The sequence below is a fragment of the Leiobunum rupestre genome, chromosome 8 (assembly GCF_980474605.1).
Source record: "Leiobunum rupestre chromosome 8, qqLeiRupe1.1.hap1, whole genome shotgun sequence".
Classification (NCBI taxonomy): Eukaryota; Metazoa; Arthropoda; class Arachnida; order Opiliones; family Sclerosomatidae; genus Leiobunum; species Leiobunum rupestre.
Window position 1 is genome coordinate 36,728,399 of NC_143391.1, and position 23,968 is coordinate 36,752,366.

General features: G+C 36.4%; 2 protein-coding genes and 1 long non-coding RNA gene across 8 annotated transcripts in view; 2 read left to right on the top strand and 1 right to left on the bottom strand.

The window, feature by feature from the left end:
• The window catches only part of LOC149933321 (uncharacterized), a 33,904-nt gene extending 22,791 nt beyond the window's left edge, over window positions 1-11,113 (bottom strand). For 3 of the 4 annotated variants that reach the window (XR_016473049.1, XR_016473046.1, XM_090156743.1), the window contains exons 1-7: window positions 10,967-11,113; window positions 8,882-8,969; window positions 7,319-7,591; window positions 6,041-6,285; window positions 5,791-5,932; window positions 4,920-5,116; window positions 3,398-3,514 (exon numbers count right to left, since the gene is read on the bottom strand). Coding sequence is in view for 1 of the 4 variants with exons in the window: in XM_090156743.1 (XP_090012869.1) it covers window positions 3,398-3,514; window positions 4,920-5,116; window positions 5,791-5,932; window positions 6,041-6,285; window positions 7,319-7,591; window positions 8,882-8,951 (1,044 nt within the window). In the remaining 3 variants the exon portion in view is untranslated. Of the gene's footprint in view, window positions 1-3,397; window positions 3,515-4,919; window positions 5,117-5,790; window positions 5,933-6,040; window positions 6,286-7,318; window positions 7,592-8,881; window positions 8,970-9,988; window positions 10,135-10,966 lie in introns of all 4 variants that reach the window. The other variant, XR_016473048.1, reaches the window with a different exon arrangement.
• A 3,505-nt stretch (window positions 11,114-14,618) lies between these two features.
• Window positions 14,619-15,921, top strand: LOC149933322 (uncharacterized). Its single transcript, XM_090156724.1, has 2 exons — window positions 14,619-15,396; window positions 15,473-15,921. The coding sequence occupies exons 1-2, from the start codon at window positions 14,760-14,762 to the stop codon at window positions 15,532-15,534; spliced, it is 699 nt and encodes a 232-aa protein (XP_090012850.1). The 5' UTR covers window positions 14,619-14,759; the 3' UTR covers window positions 15,535-15,921.
• A 986-nt stretch (window positions 15,922-16,907) lies between these two features.
• LOC149933323 (uncharacterized) lies at window positions 16,908-19,627 on the top strand. 3 transcript variants are annotated; one of them, XR_016472903.1, is made up of 5 exons: window positions 16,908-17,297; window positions 17,388-17,490; window positions 17,670-17,732; window positions 17,792-17,857; window positions 17,955-19,627. It is a non-coding gene; the product is annotated as an uncharacterized LOC149933323 (long non-coding RNA). The 3 variants fall into 3 exon arrangements; XR_016472901.1 differs by lacking the exon at window positions 17,388-17,490 and having other exon boundaries at window positions 17,792-17,876; XR_016472900.1 differs by lacking the exon at window positions 17,388-17,490.
• The last annotated feature ends 4,341 nt before the right edge of the window (window positions 19,628-23,968 follow it).

Below are 23,968 nucleotides of genomic sequence, written 5' to 3' on the forward strand. Positions count from 1 at the left end.
ATAGTTGAAAGTGGGGGAGCTGTCATTAAGTTAGCCCCCCCCTTTTGTTTTAATTATTCCAACTTAACAATTATGTCGCATCTTTTTATTTTAGTTTCGCATATGGTCGCATCGAGGTCGCATTCGATCGCAAATGAAAGTTTTTAAAATTGTAGAGAGGGGGGGCCAACTTAATGGAGCCACTTTGTCATACTAACGCTCAGCTCCTTTACTTCTGAGCATAGATTGTTTACATTTTTGTTACGCGTTGCGGCCGCAGGGCAGCACTACAGTCGCCAATTACGGGTATATAAACCGCTGCAGAGGAGGTATTATGTTCGCCAGACTACTACCACCACCAACGATGTTTGCCGTGCTCTGTAATGTTTGTAACTTATACTAGTCTCTTACAAGTGGCTTACATTGCCCTTGTTTGTATTGTAAATATAATTTAAACCAGTTTTTATTAAACCTAACGTTTTCATGACTATTTTGACAAGACAATCCACACAACAATTTCTTAAAAGGTGTCAAAGCAATGGCGTGATTGGCATCTACTTCGTCGTATATTTAGTCGTGTTTTAGTAACTGCCCTACTTGTTTAGTTTTTTGAGTCTTAGTTCTAAATTAATAATTAATTTTTTTAGGGTTTTTTTAATATGTCAGTGTCCTCAGTAGCAGACGAAACTTCAGAACTGCCAGGCAGGACATAAACCAAATATAATATGAACATAAACCATAGGGTAATATGTTAATCCTCCCATTTTTCTCTAACATATTTGCGGCTTAAATAGATCACGTATGCAGTTTTAAACATTGCAGTAAGCTGTGCCACTTATTTTGAATCGTTGATTTCTGAAATTAATGATTTAATTCAAAATAGAAATGAGTTAGTTAAGAATGTGGTTCCCCCAGCTTTAAATAAAGCGAAGAAAAATGTTATTTGTTTGAGGTGTTCGACCAACAGATGTGCTGGCCAGCAGCGGAAACAATACGGTGCTGGTGGCCCTTATGCCTGCCCATTTGGCAATAAACGAGTGAAGCATTACAGGCATGGTGGCTCAAATTCTGAGATTTATGCCTATAGGAGGTAAATGCATCACAGACCTAGTCTGTCTATGGCAGTGTTCTCTAAATACGAGAGTCTGACAGTATTACTATCTGGTTTACTAAAAGAATATGATAAATTTAATTCATTTTTGACCCAAGTTTCGTTTCAGCGTGGTCATATATCAACTACCAATGTCAAAATGTTATCCGCAGAGTCATTTGATCTCACTTATTCCTCTAATTTGGTCAATACTTGCGAGGTGTCATGCCAAGCTCAGTCTGTGGTTTCTTCTGTTGGATTTCAGACAGTAGTCATCATGACAGACAGAGGTTATCATTAGCAGTCGAGAGTCATCATGTCAGACAGAATTAATTTCGAAAATTCATCAACTCTGACTGTATCAAGCGGTCCGGTTTGGAGTCATCCTGAGCTGACCGATATCGCCGTACTGGCGGGTAATTAATTTGTCCAACCCAAAGACAAGCAGACTCAAGTCAGTCATTTCGCTTCAAGACAAAGGCATCATGATGAACATGCGTCTGAAATGTCCAGTTTTTCTGAAGTTGCTTCCAAGCAAGTGCGGAGGAGTCAGTTGCTACTTGTATCAGTTTCTCCTACAAGACAGCGGTTTTTGATTCATATCATTGCAGAAGGATTTGGATCTCGAGTTGTTGTGGCAGAAAACAAGCTGCGAGCCTCCAGCTAGGATGTGCCCATTCTTGGACAAGGAACTCGAATTTGACATTTCAATTTTTCTTGTCCTTTTTTCAATATTTTGTGTTATTTTTTTCTGTAAAAATAAATCCACTCTTGCAAAGTGGGGGGAATGTAGCCAACATGGTCAGTGGTAGCCATATTGTTAGTAGGCCAAATGGCCAGGCCCTAATCTTATCAGGCCTAACTTCCAAGGGCAACAATGGTGGCGCCAGTGTGGGCTTAGTATAAAAGGAGATAAGGGCAGAGCAGAGAGAAGCAGAACAGTAGAAGCAGTAGTTAGTAGTGTTAGATCTTATGTGTATTTTCAAGGTGGTTTAAAACTCTATTTCATAAAAAACTAAATTTATTAAGTAGTTATAAAGCTTAGTACCAAAATAACTCACACACATGGGGAACGTTCAGCAGCGCTCATCGGACTCACCGATTAGTAATCGCTGACATCGGTTTCCTACTGTACACTTTTTCGCGTTTCGGGTTTTGAGGTCAAGATGGCCATCGGTTGCTCACCGAAGTCATCGGCTTCAAGAGTTGGTTTTTATGATGACTGACGTCATTACTGATGTAAAACTACTATAAACTCAACACCATTTAAAAAAAACACCGATGAGGAATCCATCGGGTTTTTCCGTTGACTGTTACTGAACGTACCCCGGAGCAGCTCAAAAAAACGAAAGTAAAACTAAAATTATATTTTTTGCAGATGAAAGATTAAAGGCAATTGCTACACAGGACATGACATAAGTATTTTTTCTATACAAAGTATAAAACGAGTTAGTATAAGAGTGGTTAACTCCCAGCTAGCCTACTAGTCAGTTAATAGTATTTCCCCCAGTGGCTGCAGGAGAGTTTATTACAACGTATTAGTCTCTTATCATAATAGGATCATAATTGTGTAGTCCGTTCTAAGGCCTCCCGAAGGCACAATACCCTCACCCAACCTTCTTTAGTAAGGCGGCTACAGTGTCTTTTCTCCAAATTTATAGCGTGCCTTACAGATATTGATAATTTAAAAAATGGCGTGCACACTAGCATTGTATATTAACGTAATTCTATCGGAGTTGTTACATATGAAACACACGTTTGAATTTATTCGAACTGCGGAATTTGTTTTGGAATTACATATAAATAATTGTTTTAAGGAGGGGAGGCTTTCAGCCACTGTCACCCCCTATCTGAATAAAATTTAACCCTGAAAAAATTAAAGTTATTACAAAACATGTCTACTAACAATCTATACTTGATAGTTAAATTATTATTACTAGATACAAGAAAAAATAAAAGCCAATCACAATATTTAAAACTTCCATACCCCACCACACCCCCCACCCCTTGAAACGGACCTATTATAGTACGAAACCGGTCTACCGTTGGAATTTTTGGACATTTAACTTAATTTAATTTAGTTTTTCGAAGATCTATTTGTTCCAAGTTTCACGTATTTTTGTTTGATCAAAGACCTATCGGTACAAGCTATTTGTAAGTTTTTAAATTTATGGTTTAGCTTTTTTATCCCATTTCATAATGGACTAATCTACTTATTCCCTAATTTATCATCCTTTGCAATGCAGTCCATAGGTGGTTCTTTTTAACTCAACAGAAATATTTCATGTCAATTATGGAATTTTCAAAATAAAAGGCAAGGTAAAGTACCATATCTTCTTCAGTCATTGATTCTTTAATAGAGGATAGAGATTCCACTTGTACTTTAGTATCGTTAATTTTATTTTCTGTTTCATTTTGTTCCTCATCTGCTTCACTCTCAGAATCCTAAAATAAAAAGAGTAGGTAAATACGTATTTAGCATACCTTATTCAAATTTTACATGCTTTCTTTTTAAAAGTAAATTTAAAGCCAATCATCCACTGTCGTATTGATTTGCAGTAACTATTGAAATTTGACTTTCCAAATTTTACAACTATAATAGTTTCTTTTTTTTTTCAATATTCTTTTATCTTCAATAAGTCAAGTTGCTTTTTAAAATGATACTGAAAATTTACACGGAAAACTTAGTTAAGGTTAAAAAAAAATCCTTGAGAGAGGAGCCTGGCGAGAAAGTGTTCAAGACAGCGGCCAAGTTGCCCCGCTGTACCATATTGAAATTCTAATGTCAACAGGTTTGACACAAGCTAACCAACTTCTGAAATTTTTAGTCTGATTTATTTCAGTGATATCATGCATTTATATCATACATTACTATATGTTCCCCTGTTCAAAGTCTATTTTAGCATTTCACTAGGGTTGTTTCAGATTTAGCATTTCCCTAGTGTTGTTTCTGAAGTCAATAAGATGAATACAGTACCCTCTCTTGGAGACCTTTACCCCAGGTTACATAATTAAAATTGACTTAATATAAAACATATATAACACAGAGATGTTGTAATTTTTAAACATTAGGGTGTAATGAACTAAATTTCCCTACAGAGAACATTTTCCCTTAAAAGGCTTCCACTAAATGCCATTTCAGGTAATTTTTTTTATATACAGGGTGTTTCAAAAGGTTATGCAAAAATTTTATGGAGTTTTAGGGGGTGAATTGAGAAGTATGCGTTTTTTTCCCCATTTTCCTACGATGAGGTAAAAGATCGCCACACTTTGAAGCTCTCTGGCGCTCTTTTAACTTATCGTAGGAAAATGGGGAAAAAACAGGCATACTTCTCAACTCACCCCCTAAAACTCCTTAAAAATTTTCCATAAACTTTTGAAACACCCTGTATGTAGAGCTAGATAAGAGTTAAAAAATTGTAGATCTAAATCACATGCGAGATATAGATAGCTCACCATTGCAACTGTATCACACAAAAGCAATAGTTTTCAAACATTGATATAGGTTCAACACTACCTTGGAAGCTTAAGTTTATTTGCCTTGAATATTTACTTAGGAAGAAGCTTGTACTCTTAATGGTCAATAAAATGGTAGAGATTTAATATGTTCCCCTATCACTGATTGATGGGTGACCTAGGAAAAGCCTGTTGAGTGTTCACAGTGTAAATAAAAATAAAATAATGCTGATATTTGTTCACTCCCAAATTGATGCTTTATGGGCATGCTAATGTTAATTCATTTTATCCCTACCTTCAAATAATTTAAATGGAAATTTATAATTATTATGAAACTTAATTTTAATATAACTGAAAATTAAGTAAAATAAACAAAAAGTGTTTGCCCACTTACAAATCTACTTTTCTTTATCTCATTTTTTGATTCTTCTGTCAAATCTTCAGAAATTAAAGTCTGATTTGCTCTTTTTTCTTCATATTCTTGCTTCAACCTCTCTTTCTCTTCTTGTCTTTGACGATCTCTCTCCATTTTCTCAAGTCCCTCACGAATCCATATCGGCAACTGCTTACGTTTTGCTGCATCCAGATTGCCTACAAAAAATCAAACCTTCATCATAATTAAACCGTTTATTTACTACATGGTTTACAGAGAAATACCTCCTCATGCTACCTTCCCATAGAGCTTTCTACAGTGAAGGCAATTCGCTATAGTATTACCATAAGTTTTTCAATAATAATAATGATAATAATAATCAGCTAGGCTAATACCCAAGGCAACACCTTGATTCAGGTGGCCGGGTTACAATGCGTAGGAGGGTGGTGGCAAGCCCTTCATGCCACGCAAGCCAACAGCTCCCTACACTAACTATTACCGTTAACCTCAACAAGTTTTTTAAGTTATAAGTTTTTAAAAGCATGATTCGCATAACTTTCAGTTTTACTATCTTTCACTACTAAATTTTTACTGAGTTCAGAGTGAGAATCAAGGAGTAAGTGAAAATCTAGTAAAGTCAAAGCTACACCAACAGAAAACCATCCCTTGTCTATGTCACTGCTAAGCTATTAAACCATGTGAAACCGAAATCTGAGCAGAAAATCTGAACAAGGTCACATTACATGAGTGGCCATCACTGTGCAATCACTGCACTTTAATCCTACTCATCCAAAAGCAATCAATAGCAGCATCCCAAATTGGGTCCTTTAAAATTTTAAGGACTACACAGTTTGCCTTAATGCAAGTGAAGAAACATGAATAGAGAGCTTACACATTTGATTCATATCATCACTATTCATTGAAAGGTTTTCATCACCCCGAATCCTACTATCTTTCCTAAGGAATGGAGGCAAAGCTTCAGCACCTGATGATGTCCAATATTGAGGATAGGGACAGTCATTTGCACTAAAATTCTGAAAATTAAAATTTGGTTTAATGTTTCATAGTTGAAGGAATCGAACCTAGAATTAATACACCTGAATTTACCTTAAAATAACTAAGAATAAAATTTAAATACACACCTGCTGATTAATATAAGGGTCTGACCCGTGATTATAATCATAGCTTTGGGCTTGCAAGGGCAGATTACCATGAATGCTGTCTCCAAAGTTGAATGGTGGTTTATCCAAAACTACAGGAGGAACTGGCACAGATGATGAAGCTGGAGTCCAAGTACCACCAACAGAAGAAGCAGAGCTACTTGTATCCCACGAGCTATCCCAAAATGAGCTTGCTAGTACACCTTCAGTATTCACAGGAGGATTGTCTAAAAAGGTGCAAAACAGTCACAATTCGATTTAGAGTAGCGCCCATTTATATAGTTCTAACATAAATTGCATACCCAATCACAAACCTAAACATAGTCAAAGAAAATATATTTGTACGTGGAAATTGCACCACAACTGTCAATGTTTAAAGAAATGTTCAGCAAGATTATACATTACGTTGAGCAATGGTCTTAATGAAAATATTTTCTGAAGGCAGCCTTAAGTTAGTACATGAAAAAGGATAGATGTGGACACAATAATTTTGCTTACTAAAACCATACATTTGCTGCAATGCCTAGAGCTTAGATAAGCCTGGGCTTGCATCAAAACATGGCTGTTTAGGGAAATCATTACTAGAAACACAGAGAAAAGGGACTGGATAGCAGATTGCCAAAACAAACAAGGTGATATAGTATCCCCATATTACAATGTACAAACCATTCGAAAGTTAAACATTTATTAATGGAATTTAATCAGATTATGATGCCTTAAAATTTAGGCATTTGTAACATTTTGACGACACTTTTCAAATATTTTCCCACCTTACCCTCCCAAATACATTTTGTAGTTTCTCTGTGGACAGAGGCCCTCAACAGCAAAATTCCTCTTGAATCATTTAGAACTACTTTCAATCCCCCATGAAAAGTTACTTCTTAACCTTATTTTGTAGGAAAGGGGCTCTCGCAACTTTTAATACATGCAATTGCATTTCAATTAAAATAAGTTTTCATGAATATTGAGATATTTCATTTTTGGGTTTAGATCTCTATTACAATTTGACTAACTATACACTCTTTTATATCCTTATTTGTGAGAGCTGTCATTTCATTACAGGTCTGATTTCAAATAGTGCATGCAAGGCCGCTTCACGCGATCAAGTGCATGCGACGTCTCGAGCTGATTAGCATGTGCAGGCGCCCTTGCCTGCACTATTTTAAATTGGGCCTGTAATGAAATGGTCGACTTCGTAAAAGAGTGTATAGAGTAAATACAAAATATTTCCAGCTTAGCAATGTTGAAATTAATACATACCAGATGAATGTTTAGTTGAAGGTAAAACACCAGGCGCAGATGGCCTTGTCATTGGCACAGAAAGAATATCACTTCTTTTATCTGGATTAATTGCACTCTGTGTTCTTAATGATTCGCTTAGTGATACAGAAGTAGTACCCGTAACCAAAGTGGAAGGGTTTATTGCTATGGATGTAACAGGTCCATTGGGCGAAATGGTAGGAGCATTCAATACGGGGGCTTCACCAGTTTTTTGCATATCAATCCACTGCTTAGCAAGAGCTGCCCAGTCAACTGTAATAATAATTATCAGTTAGGCTAATACCCAAGGCACCACCTAAGTCATCAAGAGACTGACAATAGAGTAGAATCAAAAGTGGATAGTACTTCATACAAAAAGTTTCACTCTCGCCGTTGGACAAGAAACGTGTTATTCTATGGCTCCCCCCTCATAGGCGGATGAATACTATTTTCCCGCCAGAGTTGAAGCCAACTATCGCAGGTACATACGACCTTAAAGGGGTTCTGCCGTGATTAAAAAGAGTTCAATGAATTTCAGTAGTAAAATTTGCTTTCTAAAATGAATTGTTATTTCAATAACTCAGTTTTATTTATTATGTAAATTATTATTAGTTCAGTTTGTATTTAAGAATAACATCTCGTAATGCAATGACTGAACTGACTTTTCAGTTGTGCTTTTTACACTGTGGTGAGTGTGGTTTTAATACAACTGCTAACTGGGCTGCAGTTTTCTTTCGCGGCATTTTACATTTTCAAATTTGTATCTAAATTAACTAAAACTTAATTAAACTCACGCCAAACAGTTACAGCCTCCCAATTTACCCTATAAAAATTAATAACACCGGGACCGGGTTGACCTTCTGACTGTACTACTTTTCTTTAAAAATCACATGGTTTAGCGATTCGAATTCCTATTGGATAATAACAAGGATCGAACAAGGGTCGAAAAACTGCCTCGGGCCGAGGGTTCAAAACTACCGAAGCCGAGGCCGAGGCAACGGTTAAATGGTCAAATGGATAAATAAAGCTTCCAAATAAAAATTTGGATATCAAATATTGTAGATGTTTCGTCCCTCCAAGCAGCCCCGCCTCCTCACGTTTCGCTTTTCGACGGTTCCCACAAAAAGAACCTAAAACAAAAGTTACAAAACTAAAACTAAAACTTTCGAGTATTGACTCCTCCTCCGCGCAAGACAGGGGAAAAAGCGTTCAACGTGCCGGTAGCCGGACGATAGTCTCCACATATTCATTCTCCTTAGATATAAATTTTACGGTAGAAAATGGGCCAAAATTTCAGTTATTCATGTTTTTCATAAGAGCGAAAAAATCCTCGGTTCCTCGGCTATATTTAGACGACTCTCAGACCGAGGCCGAGGGTTTTCCAAATGGCCAAGGCCGAGGCTCGGTTCGATCCTTGGATAATAAAACTTATGCATTGTCTGCTATTATTTATGCTTAAGAAATATCATGACAAGAATAGAAAAAGTTACAAAATCAAGACAGAGCAAGACTTTTGGTATGAAGTCATATCCACATTTGGTAGAATGCATCAATTTTATTCACCTTGCTCATGCGGTACATTCTGATACATGGCTTGTTGAATAGGCCACTGTGGCCACCCACAGGACCACATGTTTCCACTTTACTGAAGCTGTAAAAGAAAGAATACTCATTAAATTTTTCCAAACATATTGAACTTATAATGCTCAAAATTAGAATAATTGATCATGACAAGTAAAAAGCATTCTCTATTTAAAAAGGCCTTTTATTAAGTAAAATGTATCATAAAAATGTTTCACCATTTGCCTAATAAAAGAGAGGGTTTGAATCAGAGCAGAACTTTAGTTTAAGCTGGAAGAAAAAAACACACCCCACACAAGAAGAATGCAAGCGTTTTAATGTACATTTCTCATTGGCTAGACGCATTAGCGCCTGCCACCATCGGAAGGGAAAATTTCTGAAAAAAGCCTCCCCCCTCCCGCCTATTAAATGCTTTGCCAAAAGGCGCGTCCATTGAAAATTGTACGCAAGGACGGGCTAGGGCGTGTTAAGGTTAGCTGCGTTCTCCTTACGTGATTATTGCTCCCAGAGAAAAATTTCCTTTTATAAAAAAAATTATCCCCCTTACCCTGATCTAACCAAATTCTTGAAAAAGGTTCATGTTAAAAAAGAAACAAGAGATATTTCCTATCTTTAGTTTTTTGCCTTTATCCGTAATGGAGCAAGGTTCACACATTCAGTGTTTTAAATTCCTGCATTATCTTCAGATGTGAACAAAAATTTGCCTTTAATTACTAAACAACAACATTTATATATTATTTTAAATAAAAAGCATTTTTTTAAATAGATACGCATGCAATAATATGCAATGTAATTAAATTATTATTATTAATAAGCATATTTATTGAGGATATTAACAATTAGTCAAGAGGCTAGTTTACATAATGGTCCTCTAATCAGAGCACTTGTTATGAAGGCACTAACTCTTTAAAAGAATTATCGTAGTAGTCTACAGTGACGCAACTTATACCCATTTCTCCTTTAATTTTGACTATTTTTTGTTGTTTTACATGGCAAATTAAAATAATGTTACACCACTGGTAGTCAGTCTACTTACTAATTGAAATAAAGTTCTAAAGCACAAATATTGATTAGGATATCTTTTACCACCTATAGAGTGCTAGCAGTTGATGCGTTTTTAAAAGTTGGTGACGTCACAGCCGTAGCTTCCGTAATGGTTGTCATGAAAACTCGCAGTTTTTTCTCAATAGACGTTTAACATTGGTGACGTCGCAGGGTTTCAAGCTGCTGGCACTCTATAATATTTTGAGAAAAGCCCTTGATAAAATTAAATGAATACCACTTCAAATGAATTATTCTTCAAATCAACCAGTCATGTCACAATGAAAAATCGAGTTTGGTCAAAAGCAAAAATTTAATTTAATAAAGATAATTTTGAAAAAAAATTTACCACTGAATTATTTTTATTTTGCACCTAAAGAACCCCCATAGTTTTTAGATAGATCTTTCAAAGATCTGTCCATAATCTAAAACAAAATGTCTATCAGACATTTTTACAGTTGGAACAGCTCTAAAATCAAATTTCTGAAAATAACATGACTGCGTTCTTTTAATGTAGCTCTTAATATAAGAACGACTTACGGATGAAAATCATGCACCCTCGGAGAATTGCAGTACTAGATAGCAACCAAACCAATTCTAATGAAAGGTCCAAAATTGTATAATTGCAATTTTCTAATGTTCACCATAACATTACATTACAAAGATGGATCTTATTACTAAATGTATTTTTGGTCCATAGAAACTTCCTAGCTCGGCTCAGTAATTTTGTAGATTCAACTAAATCCTAATTAATCCTTGTATTTAACCCAAAGGCAAGCTAACGGATTTTTCTCAAAGACTGAAATAACTTTGTAAGATTTCGAACTTATCAGTCATATCTTGCAGTATTGGGCTCCCCAGTATTTGGGTGCTATAATATAAAACATTTCATTCTACTGAAACAGCTACATTAAAACTAAATTAATCCACTTCTTATTTCCCAAAAATCTAGGCTTGAGCTCAATCACACAGAATTGCTTATGACTAAAAAAAAACCATTTAAAAATTAAAAAAAGAAACGTTTACCAAAGTTAAAATTTCTTAATTTTCATTAAAAACGTTTAAAAATAAAATATTAACTTTATTTTTGAAATTTTTGGTGACTAGTCGGTGTGCTGACTGCAGCTGACTCCTAGACAGCGACAATAATCTTACTGGCTGCGTTCAGTAACTTCAACGAATTATTTCAGTGCTTCCACTTGGACAATCTCATTTATCCCTCTGTCGGTTCTAATAAATCCCTTTTTATCCCTTTCACAATTTTTTTAACTAAAACAATAAGATTTATAATACTTAGGCCTGATATAAAGAAAACATGTTTTCTTAAAAATATTTTAAAATTATGACACACTTCCAAATCCCAGTTAATTTCATTCGTGGATTAAAATAAAGGTAGAGGCGCGGTATTTGAAGTACTAGACCAATATATTTCTAGGGAAAATTGGGAAGATTCGTAAAATCCTTAATTTTCCCTTTTTCCCTCTCTTCCAAAATAAAATCCCTTTTAGATCGGAAAATCCCTAAAAAGGGATAAAATTCCTCAAAATGGAAGCACTGTCAAGTATCTGAATCTGATCAAATGATTTTCGTTGAGACCGTAAACGGTTGCTATCATGACGTAGAATCTTTTTTTTTATTCGGGATTGTAATGTGTGGGACAATTCAGTCCGCTCGTCCACCTGATTAATCAGGGCGAGATATATGTAAATGCCACGCCAACGGGGGGATACGTGGGAACAAGGGTGGGGACACCCATGGCGGAAGTATTCCGACCACCCGTTAGGGGATTGGTGATCGTCCTCACCATAGAAATCTCATAGGTAACTAGAATCCTGCCGTGTAACTGGCAAATAGACCAAACGCCGTGGCAGACGATAGCCAGATCTCATCCAATCAGACCTCAAGGAGTGGTTCTGCCAAGAATTTAATGTCACCAGAGAGATTGACGACACCTAGCTCCCGCGATAGTAGCGGAACCCAGGAGGATTATTATCCTCCTTGGCGGAACCACTCTACGGCCTCTCATTGGCTGAAGGTTTAAAACGAACTGGCGACAAGCTCTACCGTAGGCGGCAGCATTCTAGTTACCTATGAGATTTCTATGTCCCTCACACGGCCATCCACAAACTCTGCCTCCCAGACGTTTGGGATTACTCCCGGCACGTAGAAACTTGTTGGACCTAGGAGAATGGAAATACTGGAGGGGAAATAAGGGATTCATAGGCCTGGCAATGTGGGGTATTCGGACATAAGATACTAGACACCTAGTGGACACCGTATTCAAAATTTCGTCAGCGTGTTTGTTGGGACTTGGTTAGAAATGCGTGCCGGTTTTAAAATCGTGTTAAAAATTTATTTATTTTGTCTTCAAATTAAATTAACATCTCCGAAATTTCATGTTGCCGAAGCTAAAACAGCGAGTCCGTTATGGGGGAATACAAATTTCTGTTTCAGGTACGCAGTATTATATTCCTAGGTTCGACGCAATTTACGATTATTGTAAATTTTGTAAAATATTATCTGTTGCGGCACACATAGCCTTCGCGCGCGAAATTTCGCTAGCAAATCGCGTCGCGTCCAGGGGTGTATTAACCATTAGGCATAGTAGGCACGTGCCTAGGGCGCCATTTTTCTAGGCCAAAACTCTGATAAATAGTCAGGAGGCATAGAGAAAAATCGTGCATTTCGTGATAGAAGCATGAAACTTTAAATATAACACAATAAAAGCATTATAAATCGATTAAAGATTGTAGGCAATCTTCATCAGCCGTGTGGCTATTAAACGCATGTCAAAACGTAAATAAATTATATGAACGGCCCCTATAGAAAAGCGCGGTTTGCGCGGAAGGCTTACGCCGTTATTGATAGGGAACATTCCTAAAGATATTCTTCTCGAAAACTTATCGAATGGCTTTAATATTTCATCATTTTAACTAAATACATATAAATGTTTTGGTCTATTTTAGCAAATAAGTCATTAAACTACTCCATGAATAAAATTTAATTAAAAAAAACCATAAATTGAAAATAGTACGTTGAATACCTACAGCCATTTCACTGAAACTTTCCTGTTTTTATTAACTAAATTAAAAATAATTTCATATGTACAGAATTAAAATTGGTTTATCTGATTACTAAATTAATTATTCATAAAAAATATTATAATATAAATTACATTTTCAATCACAACATAAAACCCGTTATACCAAAAATAAATAAATTGCGTGTGCCCTCTTTCATTTAAGAAAAATAGCATACCTTGATGAAGAAAACAATTATCCCGCACAGTTCGACGAGTGGTGCAAAAATCGCGCTTTGGTCAGCCCACAATTTCATTTCTGGCAACTAATACTAAAAATCGAACTTGGTATTCTAACATGGGACAGAGCCGTTCACGAGGAAAACTTTGTACTTTATGTTCAAGCATTGAAACAAATACAGTGGTTATTTCACGCGCTTCACCACCCAAATTACGCTCGAGTCGTTGCGATTCATCTTCGAGATATGATATCTCTTAAAGATAATCATCCTAGTGTTTTCGAGCAGTTTTGTAAAGGAAAATTTACAGTTAATAAGACTGAAAGACCGTTTTCCAGAATGTCATTGGATGAAGCCCATGAACAAAATAACGCTTGCGTCAAAGGAGATGGGGGAGCGATTGGCCTAACGGACAAACCCACAGCTTTACTCAGATGGATGGTGTCTGGACCAGAGATTGCCCGAATTGTCAACGAGTTCACAAGTATATTGAGAAAATTAAGTCCCGACTTTAAAACTTCCCATCACGAAGTTACACCGAGTACGCAAGCTAAATTCAAATCTAACGTGAAATCCCTCGTGAATATTATCACCGATATGGGTAACCCTTTCTCGGATTCCAGCGGGGACCTGATTGTTTTAGACAGTCGTCAAATAGTTGGCAAAACAATAGCCAAGCGTTCTTTTCAAAACGTATAATAGAAAGGAGTGTGAAACTAAATAAAGTTATTAAGAACAACCGCTTCCCTCTATTTAGCAGACCACCAGAGAAAGAGAAATCACGAAGTCAATAGGCGCTTAAATAAAACATCTTCCCAGAAATTGCCAAGAAGTAATATTTCCGACCGCCAGGACTCGTAAGTTATTATTTATATAGTGCTTGTTGAAATATTAGAAAGCTGGAAACTTTTTCGAACGTAACATCGGTTTTTTGCTAAGCCTTAACATGCCAAAAAAGTTACCGGGTTAAAAGGAAACACTTGTTGCATACCGTACTGTAAAAGTAATAGGTTTAGTTCTAAAGGAATGAGTTTTCATCTTTTTCCAAAAGAAATAAATTAACTCTGCCTCCATGAGAAGCTTTAAAATTGCCCGGTATTATAAAAATATTACATATAATTTTAGTTATTTATACCATAAGAGAATGATAATAATAATTATATTATCTTCTTATACTTAGTTTTAGTAACATTATATATTTTACCTTAAAGTATATTATCGAAAATTAACATTAGTATGTATCTTTTTTTGAAGCGTCCGTTACAAATTACATCAATGAAAAGGGATCGAAATTTATTTTCTAATTTGTACATATCGTGTCAGGTTAGAGAGGGAAATCTAGATGAATTTTTTAAACCTGAAAATCAACCGTTTCCTCCTTCCCTATCTGATAACGGAGCTATGAGAATAGGTACAAAGGCTGATTTGTCTCATTGTTTGGAAGACTTGTTGTCAAAAGAAGAACAGATCAGTTCGACTCCCGATGTCGATATGGTGGTTATTGATGGTGCTGTGGTTGTAAACATGATTAAGCCTGGAACCGCCAAAACATTTAACGATTATGCTACCCTGTTTATTAACTACGTCAAAAGTCAATTTAAAGGATTTGTGCAGCGGGTTGATATCGTTTTCGAAAAACAGTCTTAAGGCAAATACAAGAAAGAAACGAGGGAAAGGTATCAGAATTAGAGTAGAGGGACGCAAAGACATTCCACGAAATTGGACGGAATTTCTTAGGATGTACGAGAACAAGGAGGAACTTCCGGGAATCTTAATTATAACCAATGGCGAAAACGTGTTTACTAGTTCAAATATCTCAACCGAACACCTGGCACCTTGCACTCACGAAGAAGCGGATACGAGGCTACTACTCCATGTTTCACATGGTGCCCAAAACGGTTATAAAAGAGTGTTAATTAGAACTGTGGATACTGATGTCTTGGTCTTAGCGATTAGTTTTATTCCTCGTTTATCTTGTACTCGTCTCGTGGTTGCTTTCGGCACTTCAAAGTCAGTTCGATATGTGGACGCTTCGCAAATAGCGCAAAAGATAGTTTTCGAAAAGTGTGAGGCTCTAACGTCGTTTCATGCTCTGACAGGCTGTGATACTACATCCAGTTTTAACGGAAAGGGAAAACGCACAGCCTGGGCAACTTGGAATACATTTGACGAAGTGACTACAGCTTTCAAAGCAATAAGTAAAGGGCTGTCGGTTTCGGAGGTCCAAAAAGTGTTACCGTTAATCGAAAGATTCATAATTTTAATGTACGATAGATGTAGTCAAGAGGAAGACATCGACAAAGCAAGGAAAACCTTTTTACACAAAAAAATCGTGAGATTGAGAACTTGCCACCTACCAAAGATGCATTACAACAGCATTTGCTTAGGGTTGCATTCCAGGCCGGTCATGTTTGGGGTCAATCTCTAACGAAGACTCCGAATTTACCAAAACCGACGGAATTTGTTGGACATTTAATGAAACGAACAGTGAGTGTAAAATTGTTTGGATGACGTTGCCTCCCGCTGGTCAAGCATGCCGGGAAATGTTAAAATGCGGATGCCTTAAAGGTTGCGCTGGACATTGTCGATGTGTAAAAGCGCAATTACCATGTACGGCACTCTGTAAATGTGGAGGAGGTTGTGAACGTAATTTTAAATGAATTAAATTAGTTTAATTATTTATGTACGTAATTCAGTACATATGAAATTATTTTTAATTTAGTTATCAAGTACAAAATTTTTCAATTGAATTGATGTAGAAATACAACGTATTTTTTTCAATTTATGGATTTTTTTAAATTTTTTTTAATTAAATTATATTCATGGAGTAGTTTAATGACTTATTTGCTAAAATAGACCAAAACATTTATATGAAGTTAATTAAAATGATGAAATATTAAACACGTCCGATGAGCTTTCGAGAAGAAAATCTTTAGGAATGTTCCCTAACATTAACGGCGTAAGCCTTCCGCGCAAACCGCGCTTTTCCATAGGGGCCGTTCATATAATTTATTTACGTTTTGACATGCGTTTAATCGCTTTTCACATGTGCCACACGGCTGATGAAGATTGCCTACAATCTTTAATCGATTTATTATACTTCTATTGTCTTATATTTAAAGTTTCATGCTTCTATCACAAAATGCACGATTATTATAGAAAATAACATTAAGCTTCCAGACTAAAAGCCCCACGGTTGAAGTATTTGACTTGCCCCTACTTAGCTGACACATAGAAATCTCATAGGTAACTAGAATGCTGCCGTGTAACTGGCAAATGGGCCAAACGCCGTGGCAGACGATTGCCAGATCTCAGCCAATCAGAGCTCAAAGAGTGGTTCTGCCAAGAATTTAATATCATCAGAGAGAATGACGTCACCTATCTCCCGCTATAGTACCGGTCCAAGGAGGATTATTATCCTCCTTGGCGGAACCACTCTACGGCCTCTCATTGGCTGAAGGTTCAAGGCGAACTGGCGTCAAGCTCGGCCGTAGGCGGCAGCATTCTAGTTACCTATGAGATTTCTATGGTTATACAATGCCCAGGGGTGAAAAAAAATTATGTGCCTAAAGGCGCCGAAAGGGTTAATCCGCCTCTGGTCGCATCGCGTGATTTAATTGAATGGAAGTATGGCGCATTGGCGCGTGCGCGAAAATTCGCAGGCGAAATCGCTTGCAAGTTGCGAACCGTATGTGTGTTTGGGCCTTTACTCCGTGCTGCGATGTCACGTGACCGTTGAGCAAGGATCATTAAGAAAGGATGCGAAACGTTATTACAAAAGTGTCGGCCAACCGCGCGCTCGTTCGGAGAGGGAACGCTAAAACCGAATGGGGGGATTTTGACGGAAAAATGGCGGACTTCAAAGTCTCTAAAACACATCGCTTAGCGCCATCTCATTGTTTTTTTTTGTTTTTCATTTAACTGCCAAGGCCCTTCTGTTACCTTCAGCCTGATAGCGCAATGTTATAGTTTATATTATCCAAATTATAAATTTTTTAGTAATTATTAAACGTAAAATGAGGTTTAATAAGAATTATGGAGGATCATACTTCTTTCAAAGAAAAGGGGAGATCTAAATCATTTAATCGTCAAAACAAGGGTAAGTTGTTATAACTAACTTTAAGCATACATTTTCAATATTGAAGTTGTACTTGCTAGTACAACCAAGAATGTATTTATTTATATATAGGAAGAATGACTATGACAATCGCCGGGCACGTTGAACGCCTTTCCGCCGTCTCGCGCGGGGGGAAAGACAAAACGTCACCGGCGTTTGATTTCCATTGCGTTAGGTGACGTAAATTTTAAGCAGCCAATGAAATACAGGGACTATTCGTTTTATTTTAAGTGGAGGAGCGTACTGGGGGGACCAACGGGTGGATTGAGAGAAAGGCTAAAAACCGTCTCGACATAGACATTCTCCCTAGGTATAAATAAATACATTATCGGTACAACGTCTTCTTTTTTACAGATATAATTGAAGTTATCAACGACCATTCTTACGACAACCCAATGAAAAGATCTAGTCGTCAGGGTAAGTTATTCTAAACATATATTCAAGGTTTCTACAATGCTGAATTTATTAAAAACAAGGAAAAGGAACTTTTACAAAGCTCGATGAAGACAGTCTCAAAAATAGGGAGGTCACCTGATTTAATGGTAAATATTATTTTAAAAGGTATGGTATACGACATTCAGAGTGACTTGCGTTAATAGCCCAAAATTTATTCACTGTTAATCTTGTCACAATTTTCAGTTTAAATTCTTAGAATTATGAGGAAATCTTGTGTCTTCCAACACTGTGATAGTAATTCCATTAACCAACCATCATTAAACTTCATACCATTTCCAAAACCTGCACGAAATTTTGAAAAATGTCTACGATGGATTCTAATTGTTAATCAGAAGAACTTAAACATAAACAACATTACTTGGTATCATTATGTATGTGGGAAACATTTCAAAAACCAAGAAGGGCCTATTAAAGAGCACCCTGACCCAGAAAAAGGGGAAATTGATTATGATAATGAATATAAGCAAATGTATCGTTGATCAGAAAATGAATGTATTTATTCTGTAGAACTATGTTCAGGTGACTTCTCAAATTGTGAGACTTCTACTTTAAATGAAGGTAATTGCTTTGAGGAATTTCTTAATATTGTTAATGAAGAACCTGTAACACCAACTGAAGCATTTCACAAACCACCTCCGCTGTATCATCAATTGAAGGATTTCACGAAACATCACTGACATTATCCAACGTTGATCACAACTAATCCCGTTTGCATAAGTTATTAACTAACAATAATGATGTGAAGATGGAATATGAACGCTATTCAGCAAAACACAGAGAAGTCACTGTGGAAAATAGAAGAAATGGAAAATATTAATTTGAAGGTTTCCAAGGAATTTTCAGCGGGAGTTTTTGTTTCTGTAATGATTATGGCCAATTTACACACGAATATTATAGTTTATCACAAAGAACTGAAAAAGCTTGTTATAATAACAAAGTCTCAACCTTATTCGATTTACTAGAAATTCTCTCTGACATTGGTAATAGTAAACTTTGTGTAGGGATAGAAGATGATCCATCTTTCAAACTGGTCAAGTTAGGTTCTTTGAATTTTTGTGAAGATAGTCTTGTATTGAGATCTGTGAATTGTCAACTTATATTTGAAGCTAGTTGGCGAAAAAAATGTCAGCCATGTACAACAGCCTCTCGTTGGTCAAATCCCTTTACAATTCTGATCCTTCCCATTTTGACTACTGCTCACCAATTTGGACCCTACACGCGATGACAGACCCAGTGGCGTACCTAGACCCTTTGACGCACGGGGCGAGTCACGAATTTGCCGCCCCTCCCAATTTCCAAAAGAGCCAAAACGCAATGTAACGTATATAATAAAATATTATATTACTGTAAATAAGCGTTCAATATTGTTCAAGCCTAACATTATGGTACGACCATGGACACTGTATCTTTAAAGATACAGCGTCCGTGGTACGACCAAAATTTGAACGTAAGATTATTGTTTTTACAAGAATTATTGTATCTCTGGCAACGCTGATTTCAAGGCAGTCTAACAATCTAAGTTAAATTGTTTGCACTCGTTTCGATTTTCGTGTTATAAAGGTTTTAAAATTATATTTCCCCATCATAGCGTACGTAGACACGTATTATAAATGTCTACGTACACTACTACATCATAACAATATTGAATGTTTTTATTTCACTTTAGATCAGTGTTGCCAGATGGTGGGAAATTTCCCATAGTGTGGGAATTTTTTGGGTTAATTTTGGCTCTGTGGGAAAAGGGATTTTTTTTCTTCAAAATCGTTGATTTTGTGGGAATTTTCATGTCCGCGGGTATTTATCCTATGTTTTTTTTTTTAATTTGACTATCAACAGAAAGCCTAAAATTATCTAGAGCAGTGTATTTTCGTGAATCTTATGATTTTATAAATAATATAAAGGAGGTGCCTCCTAATACTGCAATCAATCAATGTACAAGCCTAACAACCAAAATGTTTAAACATTGTAATTTCAATAAAATTTAATTTTAAAAAGTTAATTTTAAATTTTTTTAAAAATTATGGCATGTTTTCCGTTATGTTTTCCTTGGGGGCGGGGCTAAATATGGATGTGGGAATTTGTGGGAAATTTACTACTCAGCAATGGGAATTTCAACTTTCAAACATTGGCAAAACTGCTTTAAATTATATATAGAATTTCTGATATTGATAATTACTTTTGATAATATTGTTAGATTTTCGATTTTAAACCAAGGGTTAATTCAAGAAAAATAAACTTGGTTAAGAATTTATTATATGTATTATCAATGTCATGTAAAATTAATGAAGTAAAATCAAATACAGAAAAAAAAGAACTTACAAACTTAAAAGTCGGTGTCAATGTCAAAAGAGTAATCTACACTACACAGCACAGATATATTTCAACCATAGAAATAGAAATGAGACTAGAACCACTGGGCTATCCGGTAATCTCAAGGAAAACGGGCAAGCTAGAAGGCTGCCATTAGAGTGGAATCACTACTAATCCACGCAGGAGGGCGCCATCTATTAAAAATAATTAAACTTTAAATTTCTAAAAATAGATGGCGTGCTTCCACAAAGAATGCTGGCGATTCCACTCTCATGGCAGTCTTCTTATTCGTACATCGCACCACAATCTAATCGTCTCATTTATATTTCTAAGATTTCAACTATCCGTATAATCCGTTTCCGTTAATCTAAAAACTGAAAACGATTGGCTAAAACTTCGACGGACATTTATCTACGGTTATTACTACGTTAGTAGCCGACGGACCCAGGAAAGTAAAATTCGTATTTAAAAACTTGAAAATTCTAATACTTTCTTCATTTATAATTATCCCCGATTTATCAAAAAATCTTTTCCTAAAGTCTGAAAACCTTGTGCCGTGATAGAATAAAATAAAATCAAGGTCATAAAATGAAATAAAAAGGGGCCCTTTGGAACTCCCCAGGGCCGTAGCTAAGTCTCAACAAATTTTTTGATTTTTTCAATCCTTTGGAATTGTTTTTTTAATTTTTGTGGGGGCCCCTAGGCACGTGCCTAGGATGCCTACCCTTAAATCCGGGCCTGCTCACTACGAGAAAAGACTAAACGTTAACCATTACTAAAAATACGAATTTTTGTCTTGAGTGAAAAATGCCGCCCCTAGAAAGTGCCGCCCGGGGCGGACTGCCCCTCCCGCCCCCCCCCCCCTAGGTACGCCACTGGTCCCATCAAATGAAAAATTTAATTGGACAGCTTTATGCGTCAAGGAAGGATGGACCAAAACGTTTCTCCAGAAACAGCGTGCATTTGTTGAAGAGTTATATTGAACGAGACGCTTGGACCCGGCTAAACGTAGCTCCTAGTAAAGTACTACAACAAGAAGAAGTGTTGAGTGAACTATACGGATTTGCCCATGGAACCACTAGCTCAGAAAACAAAAGAAAAAGTGCAAAATTAACCTATGAATACTTAAGAGCGTGTAATCAATTATTTGAAAATGGAACACTCCGGGCCCAACGAGTAGAGGACATGACTTCCAAAGGACTTCATTCTATGGAAAAGGGCTATTTATTTTTTGAAAAGTGGCTAAAGGATATTTTAGACCTTAATCCTGACATCAATTTGAATAGCTCAAAATAAACTGTATTCATTTCGTGTCAAACATGGGACTTACTCAGCGTTATGTACTTTGGATTTCAGGGTTTAGCGAGATAATTTTTTAACCTGTGCCTAGGTTACTTCTTACCTTTTATTAGAATTACCAGTAGTGCCATTGAAAGTTTATTTTTCCAAATAAAATATGCAGCTGGTGTAAAGATTACACTTGTTTCATACGTTAGTGGTAGAAAAGCCGTAACAATTAGGAGAAATGTGCAGGGGAGGAATTCTTCTAATAAATTTCATCGTGACCAACTGATATTAATTAACGAAGCTGATTTAACAGCTAATAAAAAGTAATTTGTATACTTATGTCATATTCTCGTAACTGTTTTTAAATCTAAAATGATTGAGTAGTGATACAAATATTAATTATCTGACAATATTTGATTTTAATATTTGTACTTTAATTTCTTAAGTTGATTAAAAACTTTTAATCATAAAAAAATTATCTAACTTTTTTTCCTATTTCTAACAGATCTCTCTAGGCTGTCAGACGATGTTTCAAGAGATTTTTTTAAATAAAAACGTTAGATTTTTTGAAAATAGATGGCTATATAATCTACTCGTGATGCACTCGTATATTTCCTACGCGGTCGGGTGGGATGAAATTTTCGAATCCCATTTTCCACCCTCCCCCTGTAGTACAGAGAAAGCGTGACGCTAAAAAAAGGGCTCGCTCATAATTTCGGTTCATGTATTTCTGATGGCGCTAAGCGATGTGTTTTAGAGACTTTGCCGTCCGCCATTTTTCCGTCAAAATCCCCCCATTCGGTTTGAGCGTTCCCTCTCCGAACGAGCGCGCGGTTGGCGGACACTTTTGTAATAACGTTTCGCATCCTTTCTTAACGATCCTTGCGTTGAGCAACAGAAAAACCTGCTAAAACAAGTTGGCAAGCCAAAATATACCTCTCCTCGGAAGAATTGTCCCTATATAGTGGTATTAATTTCTCGAGACGTCCCTTAAAGATATCTCCGCAATTCAGAGTTATTTACTAAAAAACGTAATTCCGGTGCAATCCCGCCCGGTATAAAATTTTAATTTTAATTAAAATAATTGAGACGAAACAACAGAGTTTAATTTATTCAGAATAATATAAATTAAGTAGTTACAACAGCGAGTTAGACGTACTAAAACAATGCACAATTGAATCTAACCCTATTTACAGAACAAGTTTATCAGTTAAATATAATACGAAGCAAATTTTAATGAAAGAAATATCTACATCTTTAACGCTCATTTTATTTCAACACTCGCCCTTGATGAAGATACCGTAGAATAGCTATATTCGCCATCGTATATCAATAAATGACCGTAGACGGAATAGTAAGGGCTCTTTATAAATAAAACAAACGAACCCAATTTGATGAACTGCATTAAGCATCTTAATCAGTCGAGAAAACGTTTAAAATAAATTACGAAGTAATGACGACCCAGTTAAAAACCCAGACCAACATAAGTGTGAGAGCACGATGTAAACAACTCGATATTTTCTATAAGTAGATAAGTCCATAATGAAAAGGGATAATAAAGCTAAACCCTAAATAAATTTGAAGAAATTTAAAAACTTACTAATAGCTCGTACCGATAGGTCTTCGAGCAAACAAAAAACGCGAAACTCGGACCAAATAGATCTTCGAGTGAATAATTAAATGAAATTAAATAAAATAGCCAGAAAATCCAACGGTAGACCGGTTTCGTCCTATTTGGGACTCGTCAGTACCGTGCGGGAAATCTGGCTTGCGACTATAACACCGAATAGAGAAACTAAGCCTAAATATTAAAAATTTCAAAACGAGTTGCATAGCAACGGAAAGCCGAATAGGGGTAGAGTGGTGGAGATTAGAATATACGTAATAGCTGAAAACTATTCGTGAGTTCTGAACCGTTCAACCAGTCCCCATGCGCACTATTCGTCAAAAAAAATTCTAGAACTACCCAAATGCAAACTATTCGCAGACAAGAACCTCTTGTTGAACCGTTCGGAACCGTTCTAAATGGTACCTGCTCAAGAGCAAGTACTGGCAGGAACTCAAGGTTGAAATCTCTAAAATTCGTCTGCACATCGGGCTGCGTATGTCAAATCGTACGAATCACAACTATTCGTCCAAAAGTTCTGAACTATCCAGAACTTTTGCGTGACGTCACAGCTTAGTTCTAAGCCGTTCTATTAACGGTTCAGAACGCACGAATAGTTTTCAGCTAAAGTTAAGTTAAAAGGAACCACCTATGGACTCATGGGCGTAGAGTTCTATAGGCCCGTTGGGCCCGAGCCCGCCCCCTCCCCCCCAATAATTTGAAAGGATGGGCCGAGCCCTCCCAATAATTTTAGATGTGATATTGAGCCCCTCCCAAAAATTGTAAGAATTGTTTGCCGACAAATTTACTCCTAAGTTTGTAGTAATGTCGAAACAAACAATTTTGTTCGCCGTGTGTATTACTTCAGTACAAATACCTAAGCTACAGCGTTGCCAGACGTACGATAATTATCGCACAGCGCGATAATTTCATCGAAATTTTTAGGGTGTACTATAATTTTCATGGCGTATGATATCGTACCATTATTTCGATA